Source organism: Aquila chrysaetos, chromosome 1, assembly GCF_900496995.4.
Source record: "Aquila chrysaetos chrysaetos chromosome 1, bAquChr1.4, whole genome shotgun sequence".
Classification (NCBI taxonomy): Eukaryota; Metazoa; Chordata; class Aves; order Accipitriformes; family Accipitridae; genus Aquila; species Aquila chrysaetos.
Window position 1 is genome coordinate 48,764,224 of NC_044004.1, and position 17,211 is coordinate 48,781,434.

Genomic DNA, 17,211 nt, shown 5'->3' on the forward strand with positions numbered 1-17,211 from the left:
CACATCTTAACACCATTTGCATTACAAAAGAAGTAAAATCCATGATCAGTACTGGGACCCGTTTGGCTCAGGGAGAAAGACATTCATTGTCTGAGATAAAACAGGTATTTCTTCCCTCATTTCTTCCCCTCACATATCTCATTCTGGCCATTACTGGTAGACTGAGGAGATTACTGGCAACAAAAGATGGGACAGTTAGTGTAGTACATTTACTTGCAGGGGAAGATGCTGCAAGAAAGAAAAAAACCAAAAAAGCCATAGCAATGCACGTGACATGGAAGTGAACCAGGGTCCAACTAGGCTGCGGTATGAACTTTTAGCCTTACAGCTAATGCAGTTTCCTGGGATGTGACTCAATGAATGTCACGCTGCAGAGAGTTCTAAGCCAAGCTTCTCAACTCCCTGGACATGTATTTTTAACCGCAATGCTATTAGGCAAAAAGTAGAAACACTTCTAGCAGTGTTTTTACAACCAATTCAAAACTGTTAACGTGCCACACAAGATCAGCACAAACATGGGTGAGGTATATGCATCTCTTTACATGTAGGTACCAACACGTTTCCTAACTTCTGCTGCAGTTTGAATTCAGGCAAAATTTATTGATTGCACCACTTATCTCCTCTGGCTAGGGCATTTCAGAGTATGCATTGTATGTAAACTCTTAATGCCTAGACAATTTCAGGCCAATCAGACAGCCTGCCTAGTGTTTTCCGATGCCTGGAATAGGAGGTGCTACAGAGAAAAAGGCATTCCCCATTGCCGATTGGGACTCGCATGCTGGATTCTGTTCAACTCCCAAATTAAGCAATCTGGATCCAGCCCTTAAGAGTCTACAACTATTGACTTACCCTTTTGGTCATCCCAGGCCAGAGGATTATGCAGTCTCAACCATTGTACACTCTTGGCTTAGGGCAAAATGTCAGTGTTTATCATCTCCTCAAAATGATTACTCTACTGATCAGCATTAGTTTATTCTCTCCTGCATTTCAAAACAAAACAAAACAATGTACTAATCACCCACTGGCACTAAATAATAGTAAGAGACAGCAATGTCTGGGGTTAAATGAAAATTAAATACAGAGCTGTATATTATCAATACAGTTCTGTCATCATGGTTCATTTTGACACATTGCATGAATTCCCTATTGTGTGCTGTGCACTGGACATTGAATACAGAGCAATGGTGTATTATCACTTCTTCTGACCATCTGCTGACATACATTACTACACAAATAACAGAAAAGGAATAAGCGCCTTTTTTGATAACATTAATCAGCATTCTTAAATGACTAATTATAAGTAAGTCTTCTATAAACCATGAACTAATGGTTTCTTGCATTTTCTCTGCTAAACATCAGAGAATCCACACAAGGGGTGAGTCAAGCAGCCTTCCTCTCACTGGAAAAGTAAACAGCTTCTATCCCCTCTACCTGTCTAATTTTTTTCATGAAAACTGGACGAAACTTTACAGCTTCAAGATTCCTGTGTTTAAGACAAACACATTACAGAGATACACCCAGCACAATTAAAGAAATCCCAGTGCCTTAGGTCAGCAGACAGAAATCAACTAAGTCTAGCTTCTATCAACCAAAGTAATTAGAGAGTCACAAGTTGGAACATGCACTTTACTTTTTTACATTAAAAACTTACTTTACCGAGACAACAAAGAAATAGAAAGAATAGCTTAGGTTTTCATAGCTAACGACTCAGTTGCCACAATATACCCACATGAACATTCCTGAGACTTAAAAGGACCATTCTGCAGTGGAATTGAGTTCCCAGAAGTGGTCTACATCAAACATTTCAAGAAAATAAAAAAAAAAAACCCTACCAAAATAAAAAAACTACGCTGGATGAATGAAGTGGGTCCAATCCAGTGCCTCAATACTCATAGAGACATAGTAATATATGCATGGAATGTGTGCTCTGACTCTGACTTACCTGGCTTTACTCAGTTTAATTTAAAGTGCGCTTGTTTACATAGTTCATTATTTTTGCTTAAACTATAGACAGATAAGGTTTATAAGCCTAATATTTGATAAATTCTTCCTTTTTTTGCTTACAAGTTAGAAAAACTCATACCCATCTGTCCTTCTCAGCAGTAGACTTACACCTTTTTCAGCAGCCAAAGACAGAAGAGCAACGTGGACTACTGTTCTCGGGGAGAAAAAAACCACAAAGATAGTAAAAAAATTACCTAAGTCTAATCATAACCAAACCTACCCTCTGCAATGAGATGAGAGGAAAAGAAAGAGATTGCCCTCTAGTGTTTAGTCACCAGAGAACAGCATAAATGCTGTAAAAGGTTTTCTAAAGCTCTAGCATAAAGGTCCAGTAAATATTTGCCAGAGATGAATGGTAAGTGGTCTTGGCTGCACGAACGCACTCATGGCAGTGAGAAATTCGTATGTGAAAGGCACTTTAACGACAAACACAGAGATTTGACTTGGTTTCTTCCCCCCACATTTACTGACCTTGTTGGGCTGGTTTGGATTTAACATTATGTATCACAGACACTATGATTTATTGAGATCTAAATTACACACGCTTACTTTCAGGAGACTGCTAAAAACGTAGCTTTTCCTAAATGAGGGAGAAATCATTAATAGACTATAGTCAAGTAACTTTTGCAAACCAGTGACAAAGCTCTGTTGACCTATCGGCAATTAACTAATGTTGATGGCAGCAGGCACTGCGTGTTTTGGTCATTATTGAGACTATGAATTATCATATTATTATTGTGCATTATTATGCAATGCATTTCCTGCATGCCTTGAAAACAGATTCAGACTGCCTAAATAACAAAAACCCCACACCATCACGTTTCTTTAAGTTAAGGAGCCAAGAGGTTATTACTAAACTACCAAATGGAAAATGCATTTTTCTGCAGCCCAAAAGCTTCCATAGTTATTCCTTTTCATGCATTTGGGCCTAAGTATAGTAAACGACTATTTATTGGGGTCGGGGGGGAGGCAGGGGGCCAGCAAAGCTTGCTAACAAATCTCCTCCCCTCCCTCCTTCCCCCCATATCCTGAACTGATGTGCTGGACCACAAGTCCACTTTACTCAACCTTCTACTCTGCCTCTCCAAATATAGAATTAAAGCTCACACATTATTTTGCTTTTGACTAGTTTTAGGAGTTTATCATACAGGCTGACATGTAACATGCTTTTATTTCAAGAATTTCATTAATTAAATGCCTAAGACTTTTTGAATTTGCAAACAAAAACACTAGTTCTAAGGCATCGCAATTAATTCTTTAGTAGACTTAACCTGAAGGTAAATAAATTACTGTTATATTAGCACAGATACGATAATGCATGGTTCAGAAGTACACATGCAGATTGATGGGGACAAAGTAACAAGAGCAGTGTTGGGTCCTAACCTTCTATATTCTTTAGTAGCAATTCAAGTCAGCACCAGTCAGCTCTAAGCCACAAGACTACTATGATTTTAGACACAGTTATGTGATTTTTATATGTACTGTTGTGGAAGGTGACAAAGCTGACCATGCCGACCACACTCGAACAAGACGTAACAGCACATGGCAGTAATGGGACAAGATTGTGAGGCTATAATAGCACAGGAATGTATATAAATTACAGAGGCTGTTAAGATGTTTTGGAGGGGTTTAAGGACTTTGCTTAGCTGCCTAAAAGTAGTTGTTCATGATAAAAGCAGAACTCATAGCCTGCTTAATGCTTTTGCTTAACATTGACCTATTCTCGGATTGGAGGAGTAAGATTTGGAAAGCCCCAGACCCACCCTGAGCCAGGAAAAGGAGACATAATAACCACTAGCCTAAAAAACAAGAAAGAAAAAGAACCTGCCTAGTGACAAGAAAAAGGCCCCAATTAGAGAGAAGATGACCCTAGACCCAAGTATTACTATGGGACCAGACTATGGTGTGAGGGGCAGGAACTTAAGATTGTAAGGGTATAACTGCCCAGGGATTTTAGTATTTGGGTCCCTCTCTGGAGGCACCCAGCTTGAGCACTCTACATTTGTGCACCATAGCTTCAATAAATTATGCTTTTTATTTTGAAGGCCTTGATCAGAGATTCTGCTTCAGGGAACGTAGGGTCGAGCCTGAGGGAAGAAGCAGCACCCGAGGTTGAGCCTGTGTGCGTGAGGAGTCAAAAGGGGGACTTGTGGGCTCACCGGAGTCGCCTGCTGTGAAGGGACTCTGGTCCTATCAGTTAAAGTCTGAGGTGGTGTGTGTGCGACTCCTTGAGTGGTGGGTGAATGCTCGGGCAGCAGCTTCTCCCTTAACAATACACACACACGATTATTAGCTATGCATATATAATGTATGTCTACTTGTCTGTAAAACTAGTTACTCCCACGCTGGTAGCTCATAGCTTAATATACTCAAACTTCCTTTTTTTTTTTTTTTTTTTTAACCAGACTGCCATTTCTCACAGAAAAATCCTTAAAAATAAAGACTACCAAACATTTTAGTAAGAAAACTACTGTTCTGGTTTTTTCCTTCATTCCTTTATAAAGCGATGTCTTTCGGAGTCAGTTACAGGAGAATTTAGAGCAGTTTCATGATACAGAATAATAAAATCATCAGGAGATACATCAGAATAGCAATAAGATTAGCAGTTACAAATTTCCAAATTGAACAGTGTCTCATTACTATAAACCCTCTCATGTGATTTCCCATTGAACACAACAGTGAAGAGGGAGTGCAGTTTGTTCAGGGCTAGTAGCCTTCTAATAGGTGAAAAGAGATGTCTGACCCTGTTTCTTTCAATGCCTTATGTGCCTTCACCTGTAAATGAGCAGTGTTCAGGAACTCAAAAGCAGAATACATCTTTCAGGATCACGCTCTGAATCAGTAACAGTCACTACAAGGAGGAGAAAAAAGCTTAGCAGCCCTAGGGAACTAACTCGGGAGAGCAGCTTTTCAGATCGCAGGGCAGTGTCCTGCTGGTTTATCCATCTGGACTACAGGCTGCCTGCCCCTGGTGGCCTCCTTCCCAGGGTGAACTTGGGAGCAGGAACACACCTGATGAAAGCTACTCTTCTCTCCTGCATCTTTCCCACTGCTCTTCAGCCCTTTCCTCTGTCAGGTGAAGGAAGCACTGCCCTTCTCATGACACAGCACAGGACAAGATCCTCTCTCTCATCCCAAGGAAAATAGGAGTAAACTGCAGACAGAATCACTCATGCTACGCAAAACACATTCCTTAACTTCTTCTAAACTACTCTTAAAAACAAGTTGGTCAAAATCAGGCTACATTAGTCCTTCCTTGTGGTACTTCTCAGCAGGCAGAAGGATCTACCTATGTAGAACTCTAATTCAGTAAGTCTGAACATGATACATAACTTTTTGAAAGGACTGACAGCTCAACACATTTGTGGGGATTGGGTTATACAGCAGGAGAGGACTTTGGCATACATTCGTCCTACCAAAGCAAATTACATAAAATTCGTGACTGAACAGTAGGCAACTCTGATCTAACTGAAGACTTAGGAAACAGCAATATGAAATTATGCATATTGTCTTTTCCATTACAATCATACATGAAATCCAACAACAAATCTTTCCAAAAAGCAGATGATAAAAAAGGAAACAGAAAAAGTAATCTAAAAGAAAAAAAAAAAATCAAAGGGCTAAATTTTTTTTCAAATCACCTGCTTCTTAACTTAAGAAAGAAAGCCCCCAGCTGATCAGAAAGGGAAACTGAAAAAGGGAGAATAGACCTTGTAGAATGACTAACATTAAGGCAGAAAAGTATCAAGAGACCCATACTGTCTCCTCCAAAAGAATAAAGTAGAAGCAGTTTTCACAACGCAGATATAGTAGGAAATCTCATCTTTGGTCCACTACAAACATAGATGCTGATGTCATGGTTACCTACCAGTCTGGTACTGCATGCCAATCAGTGAATATTCCACCTGTACATTGAGCACCACATTCAATGAGATGACCTGCAAGGCTGGGAAAATGGCATTCAAATAACTAAATACTCTGTAAAATCCAGTTTCACAAATCCAGCTTTAAAATATAACAGTACAGTGGAAATAAAGCTAAATAACAGAACATGCTATTTTTTTTCCTCCAGAGGCATCTAATACATTTATAAATTAGGCATTAAACATAACAAGGGATTCTGAAAGATGAAAATAAGAAGAGTTGAAAGGAGTAACTTGATTCATGAAGAATCAAATGAGTTTCCTGAAAAAAAATGAACACTAACACCAAAAAAAACAAGTTTCATTTTGTTATTTCAAGTTGGTTCCATAATGAAGTTTCTGTAATTTCAATTCCAAACAAGAGTATTAAGCGAGCCTTAAAAAAGAACCCAAAACTTAACAAAAGCATTCAAATAAATGAATTCAATAATAATATGCAAAATCACTAAATGCTTAAGAGTTATCCTGACATTATATAATACAAAATATAAATTTACCCATTTCTTCTTATATCATTTACCTTCCCGCAGCTAGCAAGTCAAATTCATCCCTATTCCAGCCAAACTAGAAGAAAAATACAAATATGTTACATATATAAAAGTTTCATACAGCACAGAAAACTGCACATAGTATGTTCACTGCTTTGTGTAACTATGCATTGGATATATTCTTACTTAACTGCAGAAATCTAAAGAACAACAATTGGCAGGGGCTGTATGTGGATTTGAGTTGCTATACAGTAAATTAGTAGAAGAGCTCTGATATATTTCAGTTTTCCTCTTATTAATACACCAAACAAATATAAATTCTCAAAGCCACACCCTCTTCAAAAGAACTGGAAGTGCAATACTTGTATTATTCAAAATTTGCACAATCTAGAGGTTTAAAAGTCTAGCACCTATTTTGTGTCATGTAAACAAACCACTATGTTTTTTCAACTTTTGAAAATTATCAGCTCCTGGAGTACTACCAGCCATCCTTAAAAACTGGAAGCATGTCTTCTGTTTAAGTAGAAATTATATTTTCCCCAAGTTCAACACAGTGCAAGCAATATATTTGTTGTTTCTTATTTAGAACTTAGCAGAAGTCTCCCTAAAACCTTTCATTAAATTAGATAAGGCCTCTCTGGAGTAAATAATACACCCCGAGAACAATTTTGAGGATGTAAACAGCTAGGAATAAAATAACAAATCATAATGGCAATTATAAATGGGAAAGTTTAATTCTAGATTAGGCAATGTTTGACAAGCATTAAGTCAGAAGAGTATGAAGTTTTAGAAAGGATGTTTGTAACTAGACACTAACACATACCCTCTTTTTTTTTTTTTTAATATGCACCAAAAGAAAGTTTCCATATTTCACAGCGTGTGGTCACTCACAAAAATACATAACCTATTCAAAATACTTCAGAAAACCACATATCCTGCTTGTATAATTTGTTGAAATTCAAGGAATTTGAGAAATCTTGCATTGAAACCCAACTACTTAAAATAAAACTGCTTACCCATTGAAAAATACCAGTGTTTTAGACCACCTCATGTGCCCCCCCCGGAAAACCAAAGTGAGCTCTATTATCGCCACCTTGTGGTAAAGAAAAATATACTTGTTTCTTAACCCTACACGCCCCATTTTAAAACAGGAGCGGGGGCTGGGGGGGAGAAGTAAAAGTGAAATACTGGTGAAACACAGTAAGACTTCCTTAACTTCAGCAAAACACTTTCCAGCTTCATGACAGACAAGTTCATAAATATCCCTGCTATAAGTTAGAAGTGAAAGCTGGCAACTTTTCATGCACATAAGGAAAAAAAAAAAAAATTAAGGTGCTCATAATTTTTAATTTAGTATGTATATTTTCATAAGGAGCAAAAACGTTCTGACAATGACTGCTGAATATTCATTCACATATATTTATTATCATATGGAAATTAACTTGTACTTACAGAATGAATGAGTGGTCCTAATACAATCCCACTGTCAACGCATCTACCCGTCACAACAATATCAGCTCCAAGGTCAAGAGCCCTGCTTATCGGTCTTGCGCTAAAGATGACAAAACACAACAGTAAGTACTTCTACTTTTTAACGCATCATCAAAAAAAATCAGTTCCCTGCCACACAGAGCATAAAAATCACTTAAAAAACCCATAGGAAATCAATGAAATAAACTTTAACAACCAATTTGTCATTTTGTATATACAAGAATATTTTAAAAAGCAATCATCAGATCACCCTATCAAATTCAGGTACCTAAATGACATAATTGAAACACTTGTCTTGATGCTCACAGAAACTGAACATAGTAGAAGTGACCCTCTGTGCACTATCAGTAACAGAAAATAGTGTTTTTCAGAGATACATTACTATACACCCATCTACAAACGAAGTAAGAAAGACCAATATTCTTCACAGAGAAAGCTTGGCGACTTTGCCCTCCAATTTTAAACCTTTCTGGTCAATTTCCCTAAGTGTTTTTAGAACTTGCAATATCAACCAACTTCAAGACCACCACTGTGCAGTCATTATTTTCAAAGAAACTCAGGCAGCAGACTTTCGAGATTGGTCAGGTCGGAGTCAGCCCAGCCAAAATTAGTCAGGCTTGAAAATATTCACCCAGGTGAACCGCTCAAGTTTATAGACATTAGTGAGCAAGTTTTGACCAGAGTGTATGGCTCCTGGCTTCTAAACCCATGCTATCTGCTGGATCCTTCTATTGTTCATGAAATAGGCAGCTTGTAAACACAAACCACGTAAACTGTGTGCCTTGAAGAACAAGACCAAGAGCAATGTTCTTCTACAGTTTCTATAGACTTAGCCCTGGTTTTGTCAAGAGGCAAGTTAGAATACACAGTTCTCTTAGGGATGTAAACATAAAATATAAGTATGTTGGGTTTTTTTTTTCCCCAATGTTACATGAACCAAAGGATAATAGCTAGAACAACAAGCAAATATACAGCATACAGAAAAAATTTACACCTCTAGGCATAGTGTTAAGTCAGTCACAGGTAAAAAGCACAAATGGGGTTTCTGTAAACATACATACAGGATACTGATAGAAAAACTATGTAACTACCTATAAAAAGCAGTAAATAAAGCCGTTTGTCTCTTGCTGTTAAAAATATATGTGAACTCAGTCCACAGAACTCCCAATGGCCCAAATCAGGAGGGACAGAAGAAACACTTCAGGATCAATACCCCAGTGCAAATTTTTCAGATGGAGTTTACACACTTGAATCCAAGAATCAAACTGTAAACCTCATCAGATTTAGGTAATTAAAAGTGAACTCTCCACAGAACTTAGAGATTTTACCCTATACACTCTGATGTTGACTTGTTTTACAGGCATACATAAGTTTATCATTCGCTTTACAAACAAGCATCCATTGCTGATACTGTTAAAGATAAATTTAACCTATGAAACAACTAATTTAAGAGGCTGGTAATAGCTTTACATTTCAGTGCAACCGAGATTAAGGGGCACATAAAGAAACACCACTTTAGAAAACGAAGAGCAAAAGTCCACTGTTCTAGCATGTGTTAGTACAGTGGAGACAGATAATGGATTTTTAAAATGCCTCATCCTCATACTTGCCTGCTTTTGTCCTCTCTGCTTTGATTTGCATTGATTTTTTAATTCGTGAATAAATCATGAATCACCATGTTCTGGTTTCAGCTGGGAAAGAGTTAATTGTCTTCCCAGTAGCTGGCATGGTGTTATGCCTTGGATTCAGTATGAGAAGAATGTTGGTAACGCTGACGTTTTCAGTTGTTGCTAAGTAAGGTTTAGTCTAAAGTCAAGGATTTTCTGGCTTCTCTTGCCCAGCCAGCAAGAAGGCTGGAGGGGCACAAGAAGTTGGGAGGGGACACAGCCAGGGCACCTGACCCAAACTGGCCAAAGGGGTATTCCATACCATATGACATCATGCCCAGTATATAAACTCGGGGGAGTGGGGCTGGGGGGAAATCGCTGCTCGGGAACTAACTGGGCATCAGTCAGTGAGTGGTGAGCAGTTGCATTGTGCATCGCTTGTATATTCCAATCCTTTTATTATTATTATTATTCTCATTTTATTAGTGTTATCATTATCATTATTAGTTTCTTCCTTTCTGTCCTATTAAACTGTCTTTATCTCAACCCACGAGTTTTACTTTTTTTTTTCCCCCGATTCTCTCCCCCATCCCACTGGGGGCAGGGGAGGGAGCGAGTGAGCAGCTGCATGGTGCTTGTTTGCTGGCTGGAGTTAAACCACGACACAGCAGAATTGGAATGAACACTTTCTCACAGTTACAAATTTTAAACATTATTTCTTAGATTTCATTTACAGTTACTCATGATCTGCAAATGTTGCAAGTCAAAGTTTAACAAACAGAAAATCCACTAACAACAGAAAACACTAGAGACAAATTTAAGAAGACTCATCTATTAAAAGGTTCTTATTTTACAGTGAAAAATACACGCTGTGTCAGGTACAGCCATACGCTGCTATCTGCCAGTCACGCATTTTTGGAAAGTGCAATGATAATGAAAAAAGAGAGCGCACAACATTTTCCATAAAGATTGATGTAAAAGAGAGGGAACTGTGTGCACAGACTTTAGAAATACACCAAACAAATACAGGAGGGATGATACATACGACATGGAGGATGGAAAAGCAGAAAGAGGATCACTAGGATCATCGACTGGAAGAGATGGTGGCTTTTGGGAACACCTGTCCATTTTTCAGTCCTTCCCCTTTGAAAGGGTTGATTTACACTGATTCATCTGAAGAAATTGATGACGACAATGAAAATGCAACTGTTCACAAGCAGCTCATTTAGAGATTTATGGGAGGCCTTTGGTATCATAAAGGAGGCAAGGGAGATCTTTCAAACAGTGATCCCTCCTGGAAAGCCAGCTTCCAAAATTTCAACGGTATAAAGCCTGACATACAATTCAGCGCAGCCTAACGGAACTTCCTACAGAACTCAGAGTGTGTCCCAGTACTTTAATTCTTCAGCTGCACTTCTCTAGTGACAATATCCTAAACAACTGCTCCATGCAGCAACAGGATACTCTTCATATGAAAACGGAATTTTGTGATTGTTACAATTAAACTAAAACTATTCTGGCTTGAACTAAAACCTGCAGATTCACAGGAGATGTAATGCTAAGGAGTCAAAACCGGCAATGTTCTAAATTAAAATTGTATTTACAAGTTACAAATAAATTTTTTTTTCTGGTTGCGTGAATAATGCAAAGGTGAACCTCACATATTAGGTGGTTCTACTTGCAAAACAAACCAACTTCATGTAGTCAATGTGTTAAAAATATTTTTCCATAACAAAAACGACCTGTTAAAATAACTCACCCAAGATACACATTCATGCTATGAACGCTCTCTGGAAATTGTTTGCCGCTCTCCAGATCAGTGATACCAGCTCCTTTTAGGTTCTCTTTCTGTTAGAAAACAAATAAAACACCAAATCTATGAGTAGTTTGTAGTATCAACTGTAAGCTTTTTATTAGCATCAGACAATAGATCCACTTCATAGCAACTCTGAGCAAAGTATTATCATTAAAATTAGGAGCAATACAAATCAGCTGAATGGCTAAAAGTCCTAGACACACTTTTAACCATAGTTTTGCAGCACACAGAAAAACAAGTCAGTGCTTTAAGAATGCTAGTTCATTCACAGATGACCAACTACAATGAACTGGTATATTCCCTAGGCTTTTAAAGTGTCTTTAATTTGTGTAGGACTGAATAAATCAAACACCGCAAACAGAAATATGTCTGCCATAATGGCAATGATGGCATGGCCAGAAAACAAGGCTAATTCTGCAGCTCCAGGTGATACTTAGAATACACTGTGTTTCCAGAAAGGTAGGTGGGAGGGGTGGGTGTTTTTGACCATGCATTAGGCAGCTTGGGAAACCAGTGGATTCAGGGGCCAGTGACTGACTGCATAGACTCAATGTCTAATACTTTTTACAGGGGGGACCTATACTGTGGGAAAAAACCTTCCACTTTGAATTAGTTTGGTATTCTATGGTAAGGATTGAAATACTCCAAACCACAAATAACATTTCCTGGTGTAATTTATGATGTTTGCTATCAACAGTAAAAGTTGCCTGTAGACAATAAAAGCTGTCTCTTTTTTGTTCCTGTAAGTTATGTACTGATAATAGAATAGAAAATAACCAATTTCAGTTCAGAAATGTCCACGCCAAGCTCAAATAACGACCACTTCACTGTTGTACCAGTAATCAAATTCTGGACCACTGATGCTGAAGTAATTTCAGTAGGGCAGAAGTTTCTTGAAAGGAAGTCCAACCACCATACATAATTTGCAAATAAAGAATCTTACTTGACCATCTTCCACATTCAGTAGCATGCAAGGAGTAATAGAGCCTACACAGATAAATAATTTTCCAAGTTACAGGCAGAGATTTAACCACAGTGCAAACCTATCCCCTCTTAACCACTATCACTGTATAAACTGTTTTCGCAGTATCTTTTCAGGTACAGCCAACACTTTTTGTGGAACCAGACTTCATACATAAAGCGCCATCCTTTAAGTCAAAAAAAGCCATATATTTCATCTCTAGATTTCAGGGGTTTGTTTTAAATATCAAAACTTCAATCCTCCCACTTAACATTACCTTACTGGCCATAAACTAAGTACTCAAAACCAGAAAAACAGCTACCTGTAAACAAAATAACAACAGGAGATGCCTGTAAACCACTAAAAACAGCTAGAGGGGATGAATATTTGAACACGTGGTAACTACACCACATTTAAATTTAAGAGATTTAACATTCAGGATTATTTAGTTTAAGACAGAAACAATAAGCAACAGCAAATCCTAGCTTCTCCCGAAGAGCAAGCAGACTTTAGATCAGATTCACAGTTTGCTTCAAAAAGATAAACAGCAGATCCACAGTCTTATAAAATTCAACCCCATCACACACCAAACATAAGATGTGCCAAGAATTGTTTTCATGCGTAAAATAAAAAAAAAAGCAAAGAAAACAAAACAATAGTTTTCAGACGCTTTTAACCGTAGAAGGCTACTGCATAAAGGTACACAAAATAAGTTCCTATAGGACAGTAAATGCCACTTTCATGCTACATAGACTAAAATAACTTCCACAATGCTACTAAGCCGTAAGACAAAGTAAAATACCTCACTCATTAGGTCATCTCCAGCGACAACAGCTATTTTCAAATCAACATCTGCTTTCTTTGCCACCTCCTGAAGGGCAGCCGCACAAGCAAGTGGATTAATTCCACCAGCATTACTAATGACACGAACACCTAAACAAAAAAGACAAATTAAGTCCAGCAGCATCAACAACCACTTGTATTTTAAAAACCTAAAGTGTGCTGAAACATAAGCAAGATATCACCTTTGCAAGGTGTCAGACATCTAATCAAGTGAAGTAACTAAAGTCACATTAAAATATGAACAGGATTTAATCTATGAAAGGATCAGAATAAGCCAATACAAAATTGTTTACAGAAAAATAATTGCTATAGGTACTTTTCATCTTTCCTTTATGCAAGGAAGGAGAAAGTGACCGGAAAGACATACATGATGAGGCAGACAGACAGTATCAAAACGCCTACAGGAACAGTATTTGACACCAGTCATTCAAATATCCATGTTCTCCAAACAACTGCATTTTAGCAGAAATATGCTTCTATCTCTAAAAATTCCAGACTCTGTTAGCAAGGTACTGGGTACTTAGAAGTAATTCCCTTTCTCCTCTCAAGCTCAGTATAGCTCCGCAGCTTTCCAACGCAAACAGAAAAACAGTGATCAGAAAATAAGTGATATTCTAGAACTATATGGGAATGTTGAAAAACTTTTTGTCCTAGTTTCAGCTGGGATAGAGTTAACTGTCTTCCTAGTAGCTGGTACGGTGCTATGTTTTGAGTTCAGTATGTGAAGAATGTTGATAACACTGATGTTTTCAGTTGTTGCTAAGTAGTGTTTAGACTAAAGTCAAGGATTTTCTGGCTTCTCATGGCCAGCCAGCGAGAAAGCTGGAGGGGCACAAGAAGTTGGCACAGGACAGAGCCAGGACAGCTGACCCAAACTGGCCAACAGGGTATTCCATACCATGGGACGTCGCATCTATAGGAACTGGGAAGTGTGGGCGGGGAATCGCTGCTGGGGGACTAGCGGGGTGCCGGTTGGCGGGTGGTGAGCAATTGCACTGCGCATCATTTGTACATTCCAATCCTTTCATTATTGCTGTTGTCATTTTATTAGTGTTATCATTATCATTATTAGTTTCTTCTTTTCTGTTCTATTAAACTGTTCTTATCTCAACCCGTGGGTTTTGCTTCTTTTTCCCGATATTCTCCCCCATCCCACTGGGTGGGGGGGGGAGTGAGTGAGCGGCTGCGTGGTGTTTAGTTGCTGGCTGGGGTTAAACCACAACACTTTTAGATTGCAATGAAAACATCTAGATCTCACGTTTTAACAAAGATCTGTAAAATTATCTTCCATTCACAAATTAAAAGCTACAATAAGAAATACATGGAGATATATGTATATATTTATAATTATAGCAAACATTTCAAATTAACCCAATTTAAATGTCACCATCAGACCTGCACTTCACATCTGTTACAAGGGGATTTTTGCTGACCTTTAAAATATTATTCCTAGAGGACAGCAAAATGCCGGTGTGAAAAACAGCTTTAGTAACAGAAGCCATACAAAACTCATCTAAGCAAGTGAACTTAATTAACGTAATAACTCACGCAAAGAGTAGCATACCTTTCCTGTGAATATCTTTTATATAGGGAGCCATGGCAGCAGAGACAAAATCCGGAGTGTAACCTAAAACCTGAAAGAATTAAAAGCTGTAACCACTCGTTACGGTTAAGTCACCTCAATGCCTTTTCTTGGTTAACAGAAAACGGGGAAGAACAACTAACTGGATAATGCTATAGAAAAGGAGACGTGAATGCTTTTACTAGATGAAAGTGTGAAAATAAACAAACACATGCAAGTAAGAAGTATACGAAAGCAAACGGGTCCCCATAACCTGACATGTCTTACACAGACTCCGAGCGTGATCTGGGTCGGAGGAGAGCTCGGGAGGTACCGGAGCCCACCCGCCCCACCGCGGGGCTACACCCCGTCCGGCCCGGCCGCCTCGCCTGAGCCAAGCCGGCCACGCCGGGGCTGGGCAGCGGCTACTTACGGGAGACCGGGCTTTGGCGGCCGTCAGCAACGACATGGTGATCTCGGAGAGGTAATCGAAGACGAGGAAATCCAGCTTCCCTCCGTACAGCAGCTGCGGCACTGGCGGGACAGGGAAGAACCCGCCGTTAGCACCGCGGTACCCGCGCCCAGCCCGGCACGGCACGGCCGCAGCCGCGGGGCTGGGCTGAAGCGAGGCGAGGCGAGGCGAGGCGAGGCGAGGCGAGGCGGGCCGCCCCGCCCCTGCCCTTGGTGACGGCCTGGCGGGCGGCGGCAGCCCCGGCCCGGCCGCTTACGCAACGCGGCTGTTTGCGGCGCTAGCAGCAGCCGCAGCCACCGCCGCCGCCGCCCGCCCGGCGGCCTCGCCAGGCCTCGGTGCCCCAGCGACCGCCGCCGGCCACCGCGCCGCCGCCTACCTGCGGCCGCCGTGTCCCCCCAGAAGCCCGATGCGCAGCCGATGCGCACCGCGGCGCCCGCCGGGGGCTCGCAGCCGGCGCTGCGCCGCCTGCTCCAGCGGGGCGGGCGGGCGGCGGCCCCCAGGAACCGCGGCCCCCGGAGCCCCAGCAGCAGGGCGCAGCTCATGGTGGCGGCGGGCGGGCTCCTGGGCGCCGCCCCTGGCTGAGGCCCGGCCCCGCGGCGCGGCGCGGCGCGGCCCGCCCCGGCCCAACCCGCGGAGGGCGGCCTAACGGGCTGCTGGGGAGGCGGTGGGGGAAAGGGAGGGCGGGGAGTTCATAAACCCCGAGTTTGCTGGGGAAAATGACGCTGGGAGTCCCCGCTTGTCCCCGCTTTGTTCCACACGCAGCGCCAGGCAGCTGAACGGCTGCGGTGGCTGCACGCCAGGACGTGCCTAAACGGGGCGCCTGGGTTTATTCTGCTTTTATTTCTGGCCCAGGCCGGCCGTGGATCGATGGCAGGCGGGTTTGGGGCTGCCGCATCCCTGAGGTGCTGCAGGGTTGGCAAGGGCACCCATGTCACTGCTGAAGCACCGTGCGTGGGGTGGTGGGGTTAAACTGAAAGGTGGAGACCCTGCTCAGGGTTGTGGTAACGTCAAGAGCCTGTCAGGTAGCCTGGTTATGAAATTTTTGTGAAACCCTTTCCTCCTCCCCTAAATAAAACATATGTTTATTAAAAAATAAGGTGCTCTGTGGGAGTACATGTCTCAGTTTTGACAGGAAGGGTTTCTCGGGTCCCAGGCTGAATTTCTAGTCAGCGGGCATGAGGTGAATGTCACCAAACCGGCAAATTCCCCCGTATATAAGGAGGAACGATTTCCCAGTCCTGAAGTCTGAATCAGAGGGCTGTCTTTGAACGTCTCCAGAGAGGGCTAATCACATAGAGGTGACTCCCCGTCTAGAGAAAATCCGCGTCGTTTGTCTGATACGATGCAAGGACTCTGACTGAATCAGGGTCTTGCGTGCTGATGTGATGCAGTAACTGCTAGGTCTGCCTTAACACATACGCTTTGATTGTAGGTGGTTTTGAATAATCTCTTGCAACTGAAACATTTATAAAATTTGGGGTCTTTGCAGGAATGCTGAAAAATACAAGGTTCAGTGTGACACTGAAGAAGCTAAGTATATGGTGATGAGAAGTGGTTTTACTGGTGTAAAAAGTAGCCATGTTGAAAATACTTCAATAAGTACCTTTGAAAATTGTTGATAAAGCGTCCGCTTAGACTAATTTCTAACTGCCGTTAGAAATGATGCAGTTGGGAGAAGATAGAAAATACTCATGCTGTGATCTTAGAATTTGGTTCTTTATTTAGGGAGGTGCAATGTTTGCCCGTTGCAAAAAGGCCATAAAGCACTATCTTCTAACCCTCCAAGTGCCTAAGAAATTATGAACAATTACTGTACTAAGTTACTAAACAGGCAGAACCAAGGAGGTCACAGAGAAAGAAAAGTTGGTTCCCTACACACAGAGAGGACCTAACTTTTGATCATTAAATTATTAAAGTATTTAATTATTATGTTGAAGGCTTGCAGGTTTTGAGTCCCTATAAACTAGTAAACATCCCAATAATCACAGTGGGGAAAAAAATCCCATGTAATGTGTACATGGCTGACTCCAGATAGCTTCGTCCTA

At 40.8% G+C, this 17,211-nt stretch overlaps 1 protein-coding gene across 8 annotated transcripts in view; it reads right to left on the reverse strand.

Annotated features, from left to right (window-relative positions):
- LOC115343267 overlaps positions 1–15,724 on the reverse strand; it is a 67,071-nt gene extending 51,347 nt beyond the window's left edge. For all 8 annotated transcript variants that reach the window (XM_030019306.2, XM_030019392.2, XM_030019073.2 and 5 more), the window contains exons 1-8: positions 15,543–15,724; positions 15,128–15,228; positions 14,698–14,767; positions 13,093–13,223; positions 11,273–11,361; positions 7,868–7,967; positions 6,448–6,491; positions 5,873–5,950 (exon numbers count right to left, since the gene is read on the reverse strand). In XM_030019306.2, the coding sequence (XP_029875166.1) occupies positions 5,873–5,950; positions 6,448–6,491; positions 7,868–7,967; positions 11,273–11,361; positions 13,093–13,223; positions 14,698–14,767; positions 15,128–15,228; positions 15,543–15,708 (779 nt within the window). In that variant the 5' untranslated portion in view covers positions 15,709–15,724. The remainder of the gene's footprint in view (positions 1–5,872; positions 5,951–6,447; positions 6,492–7,867; positions 7,968–11,272; positions 11,362–13,092; positions 13,224–14,697; positions 14,768–15,127; positions 15,229–15,542) is intronic.
- Positions 15,725–17,211: the final 1,487 nt, after the last annotated feature.